The sequence below is a fragment of the Chinchilla lanigera genome, unplaced genomic scaffold, assembly GCF_000276665.1.
Source record: "Chinchilla lanigera isolate Chin_1 unplaced genomic scaffold, ChiLan1.0 scaffold00091, whole genome shotgun sequence".
In the NCBI taxonomy this organism is placed as follows: domain Eukaryota; kingdom Metazoa; phylum Chordata; class Mammalia; order Rodentia; family Chinchillidae; genus Chinchilla; species Chinchilla lanigera.
In genome coordinates this window covers 7,807,694-7,826,966 of record NW_004955492.1, presented here as the reverse complement: position 1 = coordinate 7,826,966, position 19,273 = coordinate 7,807,694, and the positions used below count along the sequence as shown (strand labels likewise).

At 50.0% G+C, this 19,273-nt stretch overlaps 1 protein-coding gene across 1 annotated transcript in view; it reads left to right on the top strand.

Annotated features, from left to right (window-relative positions):
* Window positions 1-17,779, top strand: part of Capn9 (calpain 9) — a 35,903-nt gene extending 18,124 nt beyond the window's left edge. Inside the window, exons 9-20 of the mRNA XM_005404988.2 lie at window positions 811-971; window positions 1,944-2,101; window positions 2,250-2,458; window positions 4,726-4,762; window positions 6,328-6,408; window positions 8,764-8,821; window positions 9,718-9,782; window positions 10,239-10,307; window positions 10,650-10,728; window positions 12,531-12,647; window positions 14,663-14,721; window positions 17,132-17,779. Coding sequence (XP_005405045.1) covers window positions 811-971; window positions 1,944-2,101; window positions 2,250-2,458; window positions 4,726-4,762; window positions 6,328-6,408; window positions 8,764-8,821; window positions 9,718-9,782; window positions 10,239-10,307; window positions 10,650-10,728; window positions 12,531-12,647; window positions 14,663-14,721; window positions 17,132-17,158 — 1,120 coding nt within the window. The 3' untranslated portion in view covers window positions 17,159-17,779. The remainder of the gene's footprint in view (window positions 1-810; window positions 972-1,943; window positions 2,102-2,249; window positions 2,459-4,725; window positions 4,763-6,327; window positions 6,409-8,763; window positions 8,822-9,717; window positions 9,783-10,238; window positions 10,308-10,649; window positions 10,729-12,530; window positions 12,648-14,662; window positions 14,722-17,131) is intronic.
* The last annotated feature ends 1,494 nt before the right edge of the window (window positions 17,780-19,273 follow it).

The window sequence follows — 19,273 nt, the reverse complement described above, 5'->3', positions numbered from 1 at the left end:
TTGCTGGCCAGGTCACATTTAGTGGCTCCTATCTTTTCAGAGTCAAAGCCACCCCCTTCTGCCTACCCCACCACCACCACTCCTCTGGATCTTGTCCCTGACTGATATGTAACTGGCCTTGTGGTCCAACGGGCCTTCCTGGTGAGCCATGAACACATCAAGCTCCCGTCTGCCTGGAGACCTCACTCCCTCTGCACCAGGACCCCAGAGAACCTCTCATTTCTTCAGTCTGCTTTAGATCATGTGTTAGCTTTTTTCAATCACTGTGATCAGATACCTGAAAAAACAATTTAAAGAAGAGCTTTACTTTGGCTCATGGTTCAGGAGATTCAGTCCAGATTCAACTGGCTCCAAGGCAAGAGCATCATGGCAAAAGGGCCAATGCAAGGGCTGCTGGAGACACGGCATCCAGGAAGCAGAGCCCAAGAGGAAGGGCCCAGGGACTAGGTATGGTCCCCAAGGTCATGTCTCCATGGCACTCCAGACACACTCAGAGTGTGCCTTACTAATCTCCCAGGTAGTTCCCAAGCCAGTCAAATCGACAAACATGATAAACCTTTATAGGCCTCCACCCACAATGCCTGCCCAGCATCTGCCCGGGGAACACCCACCCTCCAGGCCAACTTTGTTTTCCTCTCTAGCCCTTATCACTTCCTATCAAGCTGTGTTTTTACCATTTTCCACCTTTTAAAACCTTTATTTACCCTTTCTGTGGTATGTTCTGACCCCCGTTCCATGGATGGCTGATGGAGAGGACAGATGGTGTCATTGCCATCATCTCCTACCCAACAACCCTTCATCTTGCTGCAGGATGGCGTTTAAGGATTTCAAGGCCCACTTTGACAAGGTGGAGATTTGCAACCTCACACCCGATGCCCTGGAGGAGGACACTCTCCACAGATGGGAGGTGACAGTCCACCAAGGAAGCTGGGTTCGGGGCTCCACGGCTGGGGGCTGCCGCAACTTCCTGGGTAGGTGGCTTCCTATCACTCAGCCGCCATTCCCAAGCATCCAGCCCAGCCCAGGACATCAAGGGTTAGGACCAGGACCCTTGGGGAAGCTAAATTGTAGAGCTGGACTTTAGGATTCAGGGATGACCGAGAAAAGAAAGCTATAGAGGCATAGTAGGAAGCTGACAAGAATTTTCAGGGGAAACTCCATTTGATCACCTGGGTTATTTACGTTTTGGGTTGTTACCAGTGTAAGAAACAGAAATCACAAGTCATACCAGATTAATTGTCCTACAAACTGAACAGGGCAGAGAAGAAGTATAACAGGCTTCAGGTATGGTTCTATCAAGGCTCAGGCTCCATTTGTTGGAAGAAAGTGCTGCTTTCTTCCTTTGCTCACTTTTTCCCTGGTCTGGCCTGTTTTGTAAACATGGGAGGGCTGCCAGCCACACTCAGTCTTTCCTGGACCCTCTCCACACCCTAGCAAGAGCCTGTAAATCAGCACACAGAAGTGCTGACTCCCTTGCATTGGAAAGTCCATTGGGAGAATGGACTTTGGTGAATGCTGTGAGCTTAATGTATTTGTTCCAGTTCTGTGTGGCAAAAGGGACTGTCATGGACCAGAGCTCATCCTTGAGCTGGGGGTAAAGTCCAGTCTACTCAAATGACTCATAACACAGTTCAGTACTTTCTCCTCTGAAATGCCAAGTGGGAAAAACAAGGTGGAACAGACCTAAGCAGACTGGAACCAGGAGGATGTGTGTCCTTTGGAAAGAAGTGGAAATGAAGAGGGGATGCTAGAGATTCTTGCTGGGGATTGCAGGAAGCAGGGCAAGGGAATGATTGGAATAGGGAGAGAAAGAACATTTTCTCAGGATGGGAAGACCTGGTGGGATGGGTAAAATGGTGTGTGTGTGTGTGTGTGTGTGTGTGTGTGTTTTCTCTGTAATTTAAGGAAGTGATGCTAACCCACCCACTTCTTTTACCTGGCAGATACCTTTTGGACCAATCCACAGATAAAGCTGTCTCTGACAGAGCAGGACGAGGGCCAGGACGGATGCACTTTCCTGGTAGCCCTGATGCAGAAAGATCGGAGGAAACTCAAGAGGTTTGGTGCTGACATGCTGACCATAGGCTACGCCATTTACCAGGTAGGGGACCAAAGTGCACTCAGGTGCCCCAGGGCTCTGAGCTCCCAGGTGCCCGATTGTATTTTATGCCTGAGATCTACATCCAGCTCCTGACTGTGTCTGAGGAGCCAAAAGAGGTGGCCCCTAGAGCACCCTGCTTCCACTGCAGAGCCCTGAGGAGCACGGACACCTGAGCAGAGACTTCTTCAGGTACCACGCTTCCCTGGCCAGAAGCAAGACCTTCATCAACCTGAGGGAAGTCTCTGACCGCTTCCGGCTGCCCCCGGGGGAGTACATCCTGATCCCCAGCACCTTTGAGCCCCATCAGGAGGCTGACTTCTGCCTGAGGATCTTTTCAGAAAAGAAGGCCATCACCAGGTGAGGAAAGGGAGCAGCTCCAGAACCCTCCTCCTCCTTAGTGGTACGCAGGCAGAGATCACCAGGGACTGCAGCCCCATCTCACCTTTGCCACTGTGCCCTGCAAAACACATCGTTCAAAAAGCTGCACATCTCTTCCATAGCACTGCATTTCTCATCTTCGGGCAAACTGATAAAGAGCTGCCGGCCTGACTGCTGCCAGAATCATGTGTAGAGAGCTCTGCTTTCCGGGCTTTGTCACCAGGACACTATATCAGGGAACTTCTGCCAGTGGGGGGCACGTTGTTTTGGTCACTTTCCTCATCTCTGAGACACAATATCTGACAGCCCTCTCTTTAAGGAGCAGGGGTTTACTTTGGCTCACCGTGTCAGAAGCTTCAGTCCATGATTGGCAGGCTCCAAGGCAGAAACAACATGTCAGAAGGGTGTGGCAGAGGAAGGCTGATCACATCATGGCAGCCAGGAAGCAGAGAAAGAAGAGAGGTGCACGGGAACAGACAGACCTTTCCAGGTCACGTCTCCAGTGACCTCTGGGGAGGCCCCACCTCCCAGCAGCACACCCTCCCATGGCTACAGTGCCTCCACAATCCAGCTGCCCTTCAGAGGGCTGCCTCTGTGCACATGAGAATTTTGGGGGACAGTCCAGATCCAAAGACACATTTAGGAATGCTAGACTTATTTCTGTGCTTGTAAGGACTCCAGGTTTCCAGAGTGACGTGTTCTTTCAGCTCCTTTACATGAATGCTGATGGTCTGGACCACTTCACACTCCCCACACTCTAGCCCTACTCTTGCCAAGTGTCTCACAAAATAATTCTGTATCTGTTACTTTTTTCCTTTTGAGACAGGGTCTCACTCTGTAATTCAGGCTGGTCTTGAACTAGCAGCAATCCTTCTGCCTCAGCCTCACAAATGCTGGGACTACAGACGTGTACCTCCACATCTGGCTATATCTCTTACTTCTGTGGAAGATTTCCCATTGCTTCTTTCAACACTGGTTATCCTGTAGCAGAGGGGAAATGGTTCAAGACAAAAAAAAAAAAAATCTGTTTCTTTACCTAAGGAAGCTATTGTAAAAATTGCAGGCAATGGCCTGGACTGGTTCTGTAGTTTTGCTAGGCAAAGCCCAAGGGGGAGCAACCTGCACAGTGTTGTCAAGAGAGACCCAGCTGTGACACATGGCCCAGCCTGGTTTCCTGCTGCTCGGTGAGCAAAGGGTGGGTGGCTGCGCAGAGAGGAGCCTCCGTCACAAAGCCCGGCCACGCTGATGACAAAGGCCTGGTTTTTTCTCTCAGCTAAATAGAAGCAGTAAAGTCTTTAACTTTTTAACTGTTAGAGAATTTCAGAATTCTGTTGTGTGCACACAGGAGATGAGGAGACCCGGGAGAACTGCCTGGCTACGTCTTAATGCCTTGGGGGGCTTTTGTTTTTGTTTTTTGTTGCTGCTGTTGTTGTTTTTGTACTTTTGAATTTTTCATTTTTTCTTTAGGAAAGCCTTGGGTTTTAGCCTATAAGAGTGCAGTCCTCCAAATGTTTTTATTGTCAACAAAAGCCGAAGTCTGCTTCCTAGTATTACTGCTATGGAAACATTGGGACTCCCCTACATATGTGAACAGAAAAATTAACAGTTTCCATCATTTTTCCTCTTTTCTCCAAATATGAACATACAAACACACAGCCCCTGGTCACCTGCGTGGGTGACAAAGGGTGTGGCTTGCAGCTTCAAGGTTTTTGTGTTTGTTTTAGTTTTGGTCCTGACTCTAGGGACTCTGTAATCTTTTTAAGTCCTCCCCACCCCGTGATACAGTCTGGATGGGCTGAGACATCTGAGCCCTGTGCATCTCCCCTGCGGATGCCTTGATGGGATGCATGGAGAGAGACGGTCCTACCTGTGGGTCTTTGGGGCCCCCTGCTCCACACATCCCTTCAGCAGTGGCCTCGTTAACATGCATCAGGAAAATAGCAAGTGTCTGCTGGTTTGACTTTTTGACTTTTAGGATTTGCAGGCATTGGTTGGGGAAGGGCTTCCCCCATCTCCCTCTTGCTGTAGTGCCAGCCAGGGTGTAAGTGGCTGAGCCAGGTGTCAAGGTGTGCAGTCCACAAGCCTACAAGCCCACAAGCCCAAGTGGGAAGGCCTGGGGCTGGCAAATCCCATGAAAGGTGAGGGGCACTGAACAAGCAGGGTTCCCGCCGGGCAGAGCCTGCCATGGCTCAAGCCTTGGTAAGAAGTCACTCCACAACTGAGGAGTTGTGTTCTCCGCCCTGCAGAGACCTGGATGGAGACGTAGACATCCACCTTTCGGAGGTGAGTCTTCGGCCCCTGCGGGGGAACGGGATGTGGGCAAGGGCCCTGGAACTATCTCTTCGGACCATGGTGCCTTGCAAAGCTCAAGGTCAGGAAATGGTGTTTGCTCTTGGGTTCGCAGCTGTGGCTCCAGCCCTGGAGGCCAAGGTCCGTGCAAAACCCACAGGCTACAGCAGGGCTGAGGCAGGCACTGGCATAAAGTTCTGCATGCCGTCCTCTGCCTCTGGACCTCTGAACCCACCTGAGAGGTGTCTGCTGTTTGTGGAGAGAACAAAATCACTTTAAAATGTATTTTATTTAGAAAAGTAATCAACAACAAGGAAAGAATGAAGCCGATAGTTTCTTTTGCCGTGAGTTCCAGGGACTCTCCCTGCACTGTATGTGCTTTGGAGCAGAGGGGCCAACCTCTCTTCATCCCAGGGCCGCAAGACCTTCAGGGGCCTCAGAGGTCTTCCCGGCTGGAGCTGCTATGCTGGCTGCCACCCATCAGCACCAGTAAACAGGGAAACCAAAGCCTCTTCAGATGTGCATCATCTCCCGGCAGCTCCTGCCATAGACAGATTCCTGCCTTCCAAAGGTCCACTGCCCAATCAACAGAGGACAGGGCAGTAACTGCCTTCTCAGGTCAGGGCGGAATGGAGGCATGGCAGCCCCTAGACAGCCAATAGTCAGGCCTGGCTTCCTTTACTCCCTTCCATGCCAACCAGAACTTATGGAAGCTGCTGGTTGGCGCAGAGCTCCTACCCTGGTCCCAACAGAGCAACCAAAATACAGTCACTCCTGCTGATGTTTATGTCACCACATCAAGACCAAACTGTTCATCTTTGGAAATATCAGGAGAGAGATGACAGCTAGACCCCACACAGGTCAGCTCTAGCCAAGAGGGGAGAAGACCCTCTGCTATAACCTCCATAAGTGAGGTCAGTGGTAGTTCCTGGAGCTACCCAATCACTTTGCTTTTTTTTTTTTTTTTTTTTTTAATGGTACTGGAGATTGACCCCAGCCCTTTTAAAATATTTTTTTTTTAGTTTTGAGACAGTGTCTCATTAAATTGCCCAGACTGAGCTACAACTTGAGCTCTTCCTGCCTCAGCCTCCCAGAGCTCTGGGATTACAGGACTGCACTTCCATGTCTGGTCTACCAACCCATTTTCAATTTTTTTTTTTTTTTTGTACTGAGAATTGAACTCACTGCCAATCCATTTTCATACCATGCTGCTTCTGGATCTGCCCAAGCTGCCTTTAAAACCTGACTGATCTGCCAGCCCAGCCAGGAGGCTATGTTTGAGATGGGAAGCTGCCTAATTCATGAGTCACTGACAAATGCCGGTTAGGTCTTTAGACCCAGCTTGAGGAAAGTCTGTCCCTTGACATCTGTGAGTCCAGCTGACCTAGTCCTTCAGGATCTTGTTCTGAAGAACCTCCTGCGGCCTCGAGACTCTGCCTCCCACCCGGGATTAACATGTCTGGGCACAGTTCCAGCTCTCCCTGCGGGCAGCACCGTGATGTGTCCCTGGAGAAGCAAACATCAGCTCCCTTCCTTGGGGGTCTTTGGTTATGTTTCAGCCCCTGCAGCCGACTCTTCCTGAGCAGGAGACAGAGGAGGAGCAGCAGTTCCGGGCCCTGTTCCAGCACATCGCTGGTGAGGTAGGCTTCCTGCCTTGGTCTTCCCCAGCTGAGGACTGCCTGGCTTTCCAGCAGGGCACTGTGCTCATGGGTTTATCAGCAGTGCCTTTCCAAGGTCTGGAGGGGCTTGTGGCAAAGTGACATTAGGTCTGGTCTCAGAGGCCCAAGTACCAGTTTGTCCAGAGCATCTCACACCAGTGCACCTCTGTGACGGGGTCATCAAGCCCAAAGCGCCTCAGAGCTACCCAGAAGCTTCCTGAAGCAGATCAGGGACAGCCCTGACGAAGTGGATCCTCTGAACTCTGCCCAGAAATCACTGCCATTAAGATGCCATCTCACCAGCTGTGGTAGCACAAGCCTGTAATCCCAATACTCTGGGAGGCTAAGACAGGAGGATTGCAATGGGACTAGCCTGGGCATCTTAGCAAGACCCTGCCTTCAAATGAACATAGAAAAAAAGGAGATGTGGCTCAGCGTGAGGGTCCTGGGGTCAATCCCCAGTAACACACACACACACACACACACACACACACACACACCACACACAAATGCCTTCTCACTCCACAAAGCTCAGGGAGGCCCTATTCCACTATAAATTTGGCACCCCAGGAGGAGTCCTGGGGCAGCAAGTGCTCAGGGTCAGAGGTAGGCCACCGAGGAAGAACAGAACCTCTAACTCCATTCCTTATTTTTGGCCCCAAGCCCATTCTCGCCTCTCCATGGCTCACCCCACTTGTTGGGACCAAGTACCCCTGGAGACCTGGGTGAAGCCTCACACATTCAGGTGTCCCCTCTCTGCCAGGCACTGCCCATTGAGTAGCCACTGTAAAAGCAGTGGATGGACTAACTCATGTGACTGAGTCAAGCTCTGCCTGGGAGGTGAAGCCTACATCCCAGGAGCATCTGATGGTGACGCCACAGGGCCTGCAATGAACAAGCAGGGCAGGGGCTTGGGGCCAAAACCCGGGCTGAAGAAGAGGCCATGTGCCCAGCTTTACCACAGCAGAAGAGTGACCATCTCTCTTGCAGGCCAGAGTGGGTCTCAGTGGGGGTAGGAAGACAGGGGACAGAAGCCTGGTGGGGGGTATGATTGGAGAATGCTGCAGGAGGCTGAGGCTGGGGCTGTCAGAGCCAGAGCCAGCTTGATGAGCTCTGAATCTCACAGGAGGTGTATGCGCAGGGATGGAAGTTGCCAGGGTTTGGAGTGGGCTGGATCATTCAACCTTTGTTAACAAGGAGAAAGCCCTCTGGAGTGGACTTTGTCCTGTAAGAGTCTTGGGGTGACCTTGCACATGGCTCCATCTCTCCCTCTCATTCAGTGTAGGCACAGGCTGGCTGAATCTGCACCTTTTTTCTTTTTTTTTTTTTTTGTTGGGAGGTGGTACCAGGAATCAAACTCAGGACCTCACACTTGCCAGGCAGGTGCTGAGCCACTGAGCTAAATCCGCAGCCCTGTTTTTTCTTTTTGCAATACTAGGCGCTGAATCAAGGGCCTTTGCACTGAGCTGTATTCCAGCCCTTTTTTATTTTGAAATACAGTCTTGCTAAGTTGCCCAGGCTGGGCTCAAATTTGAAATCTTCACACCTCAGCTTCCCAGAGTACTAGGATTACAAGCCTGCACCACCACTCCTGGCCATCCTCACTTTCTTACCAGGGCCAAACCCTCAACCTTCAAACATAGGGGCTTCAGGGGTAGAACTCCTGGCACATGTGAAAATAACCCCTGGGTTTGTGTCCCACACTTGGGGCTCCAGCCCTGGACAGATGAGCCAATGGCAGGACTGCCATATTCTCTTGTGCATGAAAACCACCTGGGCAACTGGAAAAACTGCAGGCTTTACTCCTGTAAGTCTGGGCCAAAGCTCAAGACTATGTTTGCAACAGGGTTTGCTGCAGGATACAAGGTTTACTGTACTGCTTGGCTTGATGGCTCTGAATTTTACCCCTTAGGTATCTTATAAATCATCAGTGAGCCGTATTTCAGGATCTTCCAACTTAACGGTCCCTGGAGTAAGCCCCAGAAGTGGAATTTCTTTGGAGCTCTCCAGGCAATGCTGTGAGGAAAGGAGTGGAAACTCACACCAGCTCTGCCAAATTTCTCTGGCATTTAAGCCCTCTGGGAGCACCAGGAGCTATTCCCAGAGTATTTCTCCTCTGCAGCAAAGTTGGATATCACGCCTCCTGCCAGGGTCTTTGCAGGGTTGACCAGGCCTCCCCAAGAAGCCAGTGGGCAGCAGCCATCAGGAGATGGGCACAGCTGCCTGCAGTGGGGTCTCAGGACTAATCTGTCACCTGAGCCAAATCAAGCTCAGGACTGATGGAAACTCAACAGGAGGTGCCGGGGCTCTAAGGGGCTCTTGTCTCCACCTCCACAGGATATGGAGGTGACAGCAGAGGAGCTGGAATATGTTTTGAATGCTGTGCTGCAAAAGAGTGAGTGCCACACCCATCAGGGACCCAGGGCTCCCACAGAGGGAACAAGTGGTCACACTGCTGTATCCCTCCAGCTCCCCACTCTCCTTGCCCTTCCCCAGGATCTGTTTCCCGAGCTGACTTTAGGGAAGCTTTACAAACAGCTGACATTGTTGATTTCCTGATTGTAAAAATTATACCATTCGAGCTGTGCTTTGTGCCTTATGCCTGTAATGCTGGGAAGCTGAGCCAGGAGGCTCACAAGTTCGAGCCTAGCCTGGGCAACTTAGAGAGATCCTGTCTCAAAATTAAAAAAATAAAATAGAGCTGAGGATGTAGCTCAGTGCAAAGGCCCTGGGTTAAATCCTCAGTGCTGCACATACATACACACACACACACACACACACACACACACACAATCTGTGAATAATTTACTGGTAATACCCTTCCATTGGTCATTTATATCATTTCTAAATTTTGCCATTAATAACCTTATGATAAAAATCTTTTGTAATTTTTTGCTTGGAATTCTAAGAACTAGAATGAACAGATACACTAGTACTTTCTGTGTCTGTCTTTCTGTGGTTTTTGGGGGGTTTTTTTTTTTTTTTGGTCTCTTTGTTTTTGTAGGGCTTTGTGTTTGTGGGGGACTGAACTCAGGGCCTCACATATGCCAGGGAAACTCTCCAACACTGAGCTATATCCTGGCCTGTCACTCCCGTTTCTAAGAATTTTGTTGCTGTAAATTTTCCTTCTTAGAGGCCATGTCAGCTTATATACTCAGTGGCATCATAAGAGAGGGCCTAATTTACATTTCCCTGACCCCAGGTCTGGCCACACTTTGGGTTTCTCAGCAGAAGGGGGCATAAGTCTGTCTTACTAGGTCAACTGAATTCTGCTTGCATGTGTGATTCCAGAAAAGGACTTCAAGTTCAAGAAACTAAGCCTGATCTCCTGCAAGAACATCATTTCTCTGATGGACGTATCCTTCCAATCAGTTCACCATCTGCAGGTCAGGGGTTTCTGTTTGCACATGTGCTGAGGATGCCACATGCTCAGCCAATAGGAAACCTTCCCAGGAAAGACCCAGATATCCCCTGGTGCTAGATCTGGGTCAGAACCAAAATCCAGGACCATCCAATGGGGAGAAGATATCTGAAGGACTTGGGGTCACGTTGGCACTTGGGGGGTCACGTTGGCACTTGGGGCTCCACCCAGTACAATGAATAGTCTGCTTCTGTATTTTGCAAAGCTTTGGGTGGCCTCTCTCCAGCCCACTCCTTCCAGTTCTCATCAGAGATGCATGGTTCAGTCATTAAAGTCACCACCTGAATCTGTCGCCTGTGCCACCAGGCTAGACATCAGCCTCCCACACACACACTGCCAGATCTGGGGTCCCACAACAAGCCTTGGTTGTTCCTTTAACCCACACTGCCAGACCAGAGGCAATGGGAAGCTGAACTTCAGTGAATTCCTGGTATTCTGGAACAAGCTGAAGCAGTGGACTGTATGTGACTTTGAGCAGACAGCAAGCCCAAAGCAAGTGGGGCGGGCAAAGGCAGAGGCTAAGGGTGGAACTGAGAGCGGTGAGGGGAGATGTCATGGTGGAATCCTGATGCTTAACAGAAAGAGGGCCCTGGGCTAGAGTGTGGCTCAGCGGCAGCATGCTAGCCTGGTCTGCATGAGAATGTGGCAGGTGGAGATGTGGATGGACACAGAGACAGAGACAGGGCCCAGCCTGACCTTGCCTCTGTAGCTTGGGGTGGCCTGGGGGTCTCTTCCTGGGCAGCTGCCACCTAGTTATTGTCATCCATGACAGTCTGCCCGCATTGCCCCACTCTCCCCCCAGAACCTGTTCCTCCAGTTTGATGTGGACAAGTCTGGCACCATATCCTCCTATGAGCTACGGACTGCACTGAAAGCTGCAGGTAAAGGAAGACCTGGGGTGGTGGGACTGCTGCTGGGGGCACTTGCCTGCAACCCTAGCAGGTGGCAGGCTGGAGCAGGTCTTATGCCACTCAAAGGTGAGCCTCTGAGTGGCGCTGACACTTCTTAAGGTCACAATCCCCAGAGCTCCCTTGCTCATGCCAGGTCCTTTTTTAAAATCACAGTGCACATCAGCAGGAATTTTTAAGATATGTCCTCTATGAATGAACTTGTCCTGTGCCACAGGCCTCTCAGCCACTGGCCAAGGCTTTGGCCAGCACAGTGATATGTGACTCTTTGGTGGCCTGCCACAGTGCTTCCAAACCTCTAAGTGCTACTTTGTGGTAGTCATTATCACCACAGGCACAGAGCGTGCCTACCTGTGATTTGGGCAACCGAGTGGCCCTCCACCTACTACCTGTGGCCCGTCTCCAGCTCTGCCAGCAACAGACTCTGACTCTAAACCAGATGACTCAGTTGATACCCAACTACTTTCCAAGAAGGACAGGCTACCAGGGGTGTTTCCACCACCTGAAGTCACTGCCTGGCAGGCTGCTCTTGGGGACTCCTCCGCAGCCTGAATCCAGTGCACTTTATAGGCAGGGGTTTCTACTGCTTTTGACCCTGCTTATGATACACCCCCATCCCAGGGCACTAGACATCTGGAACACACCCAGGTCATGGTCTGATAGGGAGAATACCACAACTGAGGTGGTGCCTGATTCTCTAGAGCAGGCGGATCTGAGCATGGGATGAAGGGACTCTTAGAGAGAAGGAACGGGACCACATTTTCAATCCTAACTTGAGGAGGGGGAGTCTATAGAGGGAGACACCTGGGTCCTAGCATACCCATAGCCAGTACCATTGTGTGGGCTCCAGCAACTCTGCTCTGGGGCTAACCAGCCTCCTCCTCTGACTGGAATCTGGCAGCAGACTCAAGAATGCCCAGTGTGGGCTTTAGAAATCCTGTGAACACGCGGGCGGAGCACATGGGCTGGGCTGGGACAGAGAAGAAGCACAGCTCCTAAGAGCACTGTAGCCATTAGGGGGTGGCACGCACCCTGGTGGTAAGTGCCTGCCTAGCATGGGTTCTGTCCTCAGAACCTCAAAAACAAAACAAAGCATGTGACAAGAAATCCAGCACTGAACATTGGATCTGGAAAGAACGCTGCTGTGTCTAAACCTGTATCTGACAGGTGAGAAACTGAAGGCAGAGCAGGGAAGCTGCACACAGCCCACAGCCAGGGCAGCAGAGCTCCAGCGGCTCCTGGCCGCAGCCTGTGCCACCCTCCATGGTGCCAGGTAGAAAGGAGCCCGCACAGTGTCTTTGTGTGGGCTGCAGCGCCCCTCTGAGACACATCCTAGACTGAAATGCCCCTGAGCGGTATTTACACACCTCAGTGTCCTGCCTGAGAGGGTTCTGGGGCAGAACCTGGCAGATGCTGGCAGAGGGAGCTGCTGCAGAGCCAGCGTGGGACTCAGACACCGTCCAGGGTTTGCGGTCTGCTCATCGAGACTTCCTGGAAAGCCAGCCAGGCCCCAGGGGCGATGCTGATGGCAAAACTAGCACTGAGAGCTCCTTAGACACATTACATTCAGATGGCTCCCCTAGTGCTCAGAGTCCCCAGCACAGACGCACACCCCCACCCACATCTGACCAGGGACAAGCCCCCTAGATCGGAGATCTCGGCTTTGGGGAGCAGATGTTGGCCTTTTTGACAGTTTACTCTGGGCCACCTGGGAGCCCTGGCACTGTGGCCCCATGGGCCAACATGGCAACTCCCAGGCCGCTGTCCCTCTGCAGGCTTCCAGCTGAGCAACCACCTTCTGCAGCTGGTTGTGCTCAGGTACGCAGATGAGGAGCTCCAGATGGACTTCGATGACTTCCTCAACTGCCTGGTGCGGCTAGAGAATGCGACCCGTGAGTGTTGGGGGCTGTGAAGGGTGGAGGGGCCTCAGGGCACGTTCGGTCGTGCTTCCTGAGCATATATAAGATAAAATTGGAAGTGGGCACAGTGGCACATACCTGTAATTCCAGCACTCAGGGAGGCTGAGACAGGAAGATCACAAGTTCCAACCCAGCATGGGAAACTTAGCGAAATTCTGTCTCAAAATAAAAAAAGATTGGGGACGTAGCTTAGGGTATGGGCCCTGGGTTCAATCCACAGTGTTGGGGAAAAAAATCTGGCAAAATACAGCAAAGACAGACCTAGAGGGCCTCTGTGATCTGTGCAGATGAGTGTGCCTGTGGGGCTGGCTGAGGGCAGAGGTGTCTTCTCACAATGTGCGTCTCCTGACTCGGGTTCTTCACATACTCAGTCTCTGCAAAGGATGGGGGCAGGCCTTACATCGAGGGAAGGTCCCCTCTGGGTTAAACCCATCACAGCACATAGGATGTGAAGAGTCTCAGAGCTCTCGCTCCCTTCCTCTGTAAGCCAACAAGACTGCTTAGCGGGAAGGGGGAAGGGCTACATGGGGCGTCTGTCTTGCTGCTGCACCCATTATGACACTCACCACCTGTGAAGGAGGCCAGATATATCTAGACTTTCACCTGCCAAGTACAGAGGGACCCAGGTCCCAGGCACCTCATGCTGGGTCAAATGCTCTGCTGTCACCATCTTGCAAGTCTTGAGTTTTCAAAAACCCCACGTTCCACTTTACACATGACTTCTCCCATTGTGTCCAGGCCTGCCTCCCATTTGCTAAAATCTACTCAACAAATGACCGCATGGCTGGGTCTCAGGTTTGTGATGTGACACTCTTCCACCCAGGTGACAGACGTGGTCATTACTTGCTTGAACGTGTTTCCATTGGTAGGAAAGCTGAGGTGGGGCAGCCATACTTAGTGAGCAGTCAACAAACGTGGTAGTGGCAGAAGAGGGGAGCAGGCCCTGGGTGTCCTCTAGGGGGCAGAGCCTCTTCAGGTGGTGACCAGTAGTCAGGAAGAGGTGATTCCCAAAAGACTGACCCCAAAGATGATACTTATTAGACTCGTGGGGTGATCAGAGCAGACCCTAGGAATCAGAGATCTGGTAACCACTCTCTTTTCAGCTGATCTCCCCCTTCTTCAGCCCCTCCTGACTAATGTTTCCTGGCCCACTCTGGCTGGTCTTTGGTGGAGGAGAACCAGGGAAGAGGCTCTCAGGCTTCTGGCATCGGCTGGGAAACTCACCAACGCTACAGCTTTGCCCCAGTGTGATCTCAGCTTTCAACCATAGAAATTTTCAACCATCCCCTTAAAAACAGAGAATAACAGGCTTCCACGTTCCTCACATCAGCGCTTCACAAACTTTGCTACATGTGACAACCCCTAAGGGAGCTTGAAATCTGCAGTGATGTAGCTCAGTGGGGAGCGCCCCCCTGGCATGTGCCAGGACCTGGATCCCATCCCACACATCACAAATTTTAAAAATTAATAAGATGACCAGGTTACACAGTAGACCAATTAGGTTACACTCTCAGGGGTAAGAATTTATAAAACACTCCACATCCACACCCACACCCATCAGGATGTATAAAAATTCCCAGGAGGCTCCAACACTACACCCAAAGTCTGAACAATTTTTCCCTCCAACACATACTTTCCCCCAGAATTATTTAGTAACAGACCCCAGAGATTCTGTTCTTGCATCTGCAAATATCTCCAATGGGGAGGCTGGCAGCCATGGATTTCAGGGAATCTGGGACTGCAAAAGGTTAAGACAGGGAAGCTTTAGATCCTGGAATTTGCCAGCCACTGGCATAGGATACAGCATGAGCTACCACTCCAAGACCACTGTCCCGCAATGGGAATTGAAGACCTTTCTGTTGCTCCAGTCCTCAGGCTGTGCCCGACAATCCCTGGCTGCCACCAGAGGGAGCAACACCCCCACAGATGGCTTTCCAGTCACTGAAGGTACGGTCTCCATGGTGACACCTTTCTGTCTCTCCTGGCAGGGGTGTTCCAGGCCCTCAGTATGAAGAGCAAGGACTTCATCCACCTCAACATAAATGAGGTACGGCTACTGCAGGTGCTTCTCGAAGAGCGTTGCTGAACTCAGCATCAGTGAGGGCTGCACTCAGTGCAGGGGTGACAGTATGGTAGCTGATATTTCTGAGGTGCTGCTCACTTGGCTCAGTGATTAAATCCATTGCTAAATGCCAGTAGAATCCCCACTGTACAGAGATGCAAACGGAGGCACAGGGAGATGGATCATCTTGAAAAGAGATGTGAACATACCACCTCCTTTTCCTTCTCTTCCTTCTATTGACCAGCTCTGCCCACCTTCTAACTCAAGATCTGCCCACTCACCCTCACAAATGTCATCCTGTTACTTCTATGGTGGGTGCATATGTGTGTGTGTGTGTGTGTGTGTGTGTGTGTGTGTGTGTGTGTACGCACCTCAAAACCCCGAGAGACAGAAGTCTTTGGCCCATTGCAGGAGCTGTCCCGGGGATGGCAGGCTAGGGATGTGTAGATGGGTTTCTGCAGCATGCAGACAGCATTCGGGCTTTCATGGTGACCCTGTCCTGTGTGCGGGCCTTGGGCCTTGACCAGGCAGCTGGTTAGAATGTACAGTATGGGTCCTGCCCAGCCCTGTTGCAGTGGAATCTCATTTCCAGAGACCCTGTGATTCCTCCCCACAAGAAGTCTGACTGTGGTCGATGCTCTCTTGCCCAAAGTCAGATGAGACCTATAGGGTGCTTTCTTTCACGTCTTCATAATTTTTCTTTCCCTCTTTTCCACTCACCCTTGTCTTTCTGTCCCTTCTAGCTGTCCCTTTGATGGGACCATAGTGAGCCAGGCTGCCGGTCCTCCTCTCTGTCTTCTGCGGCCACACTGCCACCACAAGCCTCATCTCCAGCCTCAGAAGCCCCACTCTGGGGCTCGGACAATACTTTATTGACTGCTCCAATTCTGGCAGTGTGCTGAGCTGTGGAATCTGCTCTGCTCCTTGCACTCCAGTTCAGATTGATATCCTCTTCTGTGCCTCAGTTTCACTATCTGCAGACAGAGGTGGAGGCATTGATCTTACATCAAAAGATTGACCCATGTCATACACATGGTGATCTACTATGTTCGCTCATTACTGGTTTTTGCATGTGTGTCTCTCGGATCCCTGGCCACATTGTAACTTCTCTGAGAATAGAAGCAGGTTGTTCTTTTCTCTCCAGTACTGTCTTCCAACTCTGGCACATAGGACACATGCACTAAATATAACTCCTTTGCCCCATACCTTCAGGAAAGCCCCCAGCTTTCCAAAGAAAGACACATGTCCTCAAGCTGTTCTCTCATGAAAATGAGGGACCGGGGCCCACCTCCTTGTCTGGCTTCCTGCTGGTCTTGTCACTAATCGGCACAAGGAAACTGTGTGGCTGCCCTTGCCCCCGGTGGGAGGGAAAGTTGCAGCTGGGTGACATTGGCCAAAGGCCCTAGACATCCTGAAGTGTGCAGGAAGCGGTCCACCATTAGGATCGAATTGTTCCTGCCAACCCAGTGCCTGCAGGTGGGAGCTAGATGGAGCTTGCCACTGCAGGAAACTCTTTTCATCTTCCTCTAAGCCTGCCGTCCAATTCTGGCTGCCCATTAGTCTCAGCTGGGTGATGTTAAAATCCTTCCCAGCCATGGTCCCAGACCAACTGAATTGGAGTCTCTGAGGCATCCCCAGTACTGGTGTTACTGAAAGTCCCCCGGAAGCCCAGAAATAGCCCAGCAGAAGCCCCTGGAACAATGGGAGCCAACTCGGGGCTGAGCTGCTGCGCCTGCAGTCCCTCTGCTCAATCCCGTGAGTCTTTGTTGCCTTGATTCTCCTCATGCTCTGCCCAGGAAAGAAGGTAGGGAGGAGAGAGAACCTCCCACATAACTGTGTTCCCAGGGTCACCGTGCTGTGATCTGTAAGCCTGGGCAGAATGAGAAACAGGGTGGACTTGGAGAAGGGAGAAGAGGAAAGGAGAGGGGGCACAACAAGCTCCACACACATGCCCAGGAGCTCGCTTATGTAGACCACATGCCTGGATCCTGCTTCTTCACAGCAGCCCTGCTGTGACAGAGTGACCTCTCTCCCCAGGGCAGGGGAACCCTTCACCAAAGAGAAAAGCAACTCACACTGCCCTGCAGAGGCACCTTGGTGAGGGCCCCCCTCCCCCATGGGGACAGAGCACATTCTATCATCTCTCCTCACTCGCTGTGCTTGAAGTGAGCTAAATTGCAAAGAGAATTTAAAGTGCTGAGAATTTTAGAGAATTTAAAGCGCTGAGAATGTGCTAATTTTTTTTGAATTTGGCTTCATGTGGAGGCAGAAGCCCAAGTTTGCAGGCAAAATGATCAAATGGGCAGAGCTTCCATGTCATTAGCAAACTGGGGCCGTGCCTGATGCTGGAGGGACGTGGAGGGAAAAGCCCTTATCTCGGTCTCTTTATTTCCAGTTCATCAACTTGACAATGAATATTTGAGTGACCTGGCAGGGATGCCCATCTGTGTCTTGACTTTCCACGAACCTCAGAGCTTCTCTGGTGGAGAGCGATGTGCCCGGCTCCTCCACAAGCACCTCCCTGCTTCCTCCAGCCCTCCTCCCGCTCCATCCCCATCTGAAGAAGGAAACAGACTCAGCCTCATTTTCTGACTCATCTTTATGAAAGCACTGTCTGAAGAGAGTGGACCAGACATGGTCAGCATTTCCTCCCTCCACTTGCCCCTCTGCTCCCCTTCATAATTATGCAATGTTCTGGTGCCCAGAATCCTGCCTTCCACGTGGCATTCGCCATAGTGCTCAGACATCCTTGATAATACAGTGTTCTTGCAAATGCGAGGGTGAGATGAGAGGGGAGGGTGTGAGGTCATAACGGAGTGCCTCTGCATCACATGTGTGTTTCATTATTGAGGAGGAGTCAAGCAATCTCAGCACCCTCACAGGAGAGGAGCAACACGGAAAGCTTTGCATCCTTTGCTGGGATGGATTCTCAGTCTAGATATTCTCCTTGCCCAAAGCCTTTGGTTCAGAAAAGCCAAGTGTTATGCTATTTCTTCTCAGGGAGACCAGCATCTGGTCAAACTTGATTTTATTTTGTTTTGTTTTGTTTTGTTTTGGAGACAGAGTCTCGCTATGCAGTTCAGGCTGGCCTTGAGCTCGCTTTGTAGTCCAGGTTGGTCTCGAATTCGCAATGATCCCCCTGCCTCAGCCTCCCGAGCTCTGGGATTACAGGCGTGCGCCACCATGCCCAGCTCAGACTTGATTTTATTCCTCTTCACCATGAGGGAAGAAGCCTCATTATAACTCCCAAACATGGAACAGGAAAATACTGCTGAGCTGGGAAAATGGGATTTGGTTCAAAAAGTGTGAGTCCCACTTTTTTACAGGTGTACTGGCAACAAAGGAGGGAGAAAATAGGGGGCCAAGAGGAAAAGGAGAGAATGGCTGGGAGGAAATTCAAGTCAAAACTCTACCTTCCTCATAACAGAGGATGCTCGTGTCCAATAGCAGATCCTCAAAACTTATGAAACAAAACTGTACAATTGAAAAAAAAATCACAAAACAATAATTATAGTTAGAGAGTTTAACACTCTGCTTTTAATTATTAAGAGAACAACTAGACAGAAAATCAATAAAAACAGATTTGAGCAAGCCTATCAACCAACTTTACTAACATTTATGGAAAACTCTGCCCCCAAATAATGAATACACATTTTTTTCAAAAGTACATGGAACCATAGAACCAGGTTAAACCATATGCTAGGCCATGAGATATTTGAAAGAATTTAAATCATTCAAAATATGTCGTGCAGCCACCAATAAATTAAATAAGAAATAGGAAAAAAAGGAAGAAACTTGAAGACTCTTCAATTCTTTAGAACTCTAAAACAGATTTTCTAAACAGAGTTCTAACATTTCTAAAAAGGCCTTGGATTAAATGGAAAAAATCACAGTGGAAATTAGAAATATTTTGAACTGAACAGAACAAAATTACAGCACATCAAAATTAGCAAGACAGGGCTAAAATAGGACTTGGAAAAATAGAAAGCTCTCAATCAATATTTTAAGCTTCTAGCTTAAGAGGAGAAAGAGACAGAGACAGAGATGAGATGAGATGGGGAGGATTAAACCCAAGAAGGCATAAAGAAAAGAAATGAAGATCAGAGCAGAAATCAGTTAACTAGAAAACAAAAGAACAGTAGAAAAAAACAAAGAAATAAAAAGTTGACTCTTGGAAAAGATCAACAAAATTGATAAATTTTTAACTAAATCAACTAAAAAAATAGGATACAAATGAGCAAAATCAAGAATGTAAGAGGGCATCACTGGTGACCCCACAAAAATTAGAAGAATAAGTGAATATTATGAACAACATTATGCCAACACATTAGACAACTCAGATGAAATGGAAAAATGTCTAGAAAGAAAAATATTAGCAAAACTAAGGTGAGGAAACTGAAAATCTTGATTGGATTTCTAATAGTAAAGATATTGAAATAATAGTTTTAAAATCTTCCCATGAAGAAATGCCCAGGTCCAGATAACTGAATTGATGGATTCTCTGCTATATTTACCAAGTTTACACAACTCCTTTAAA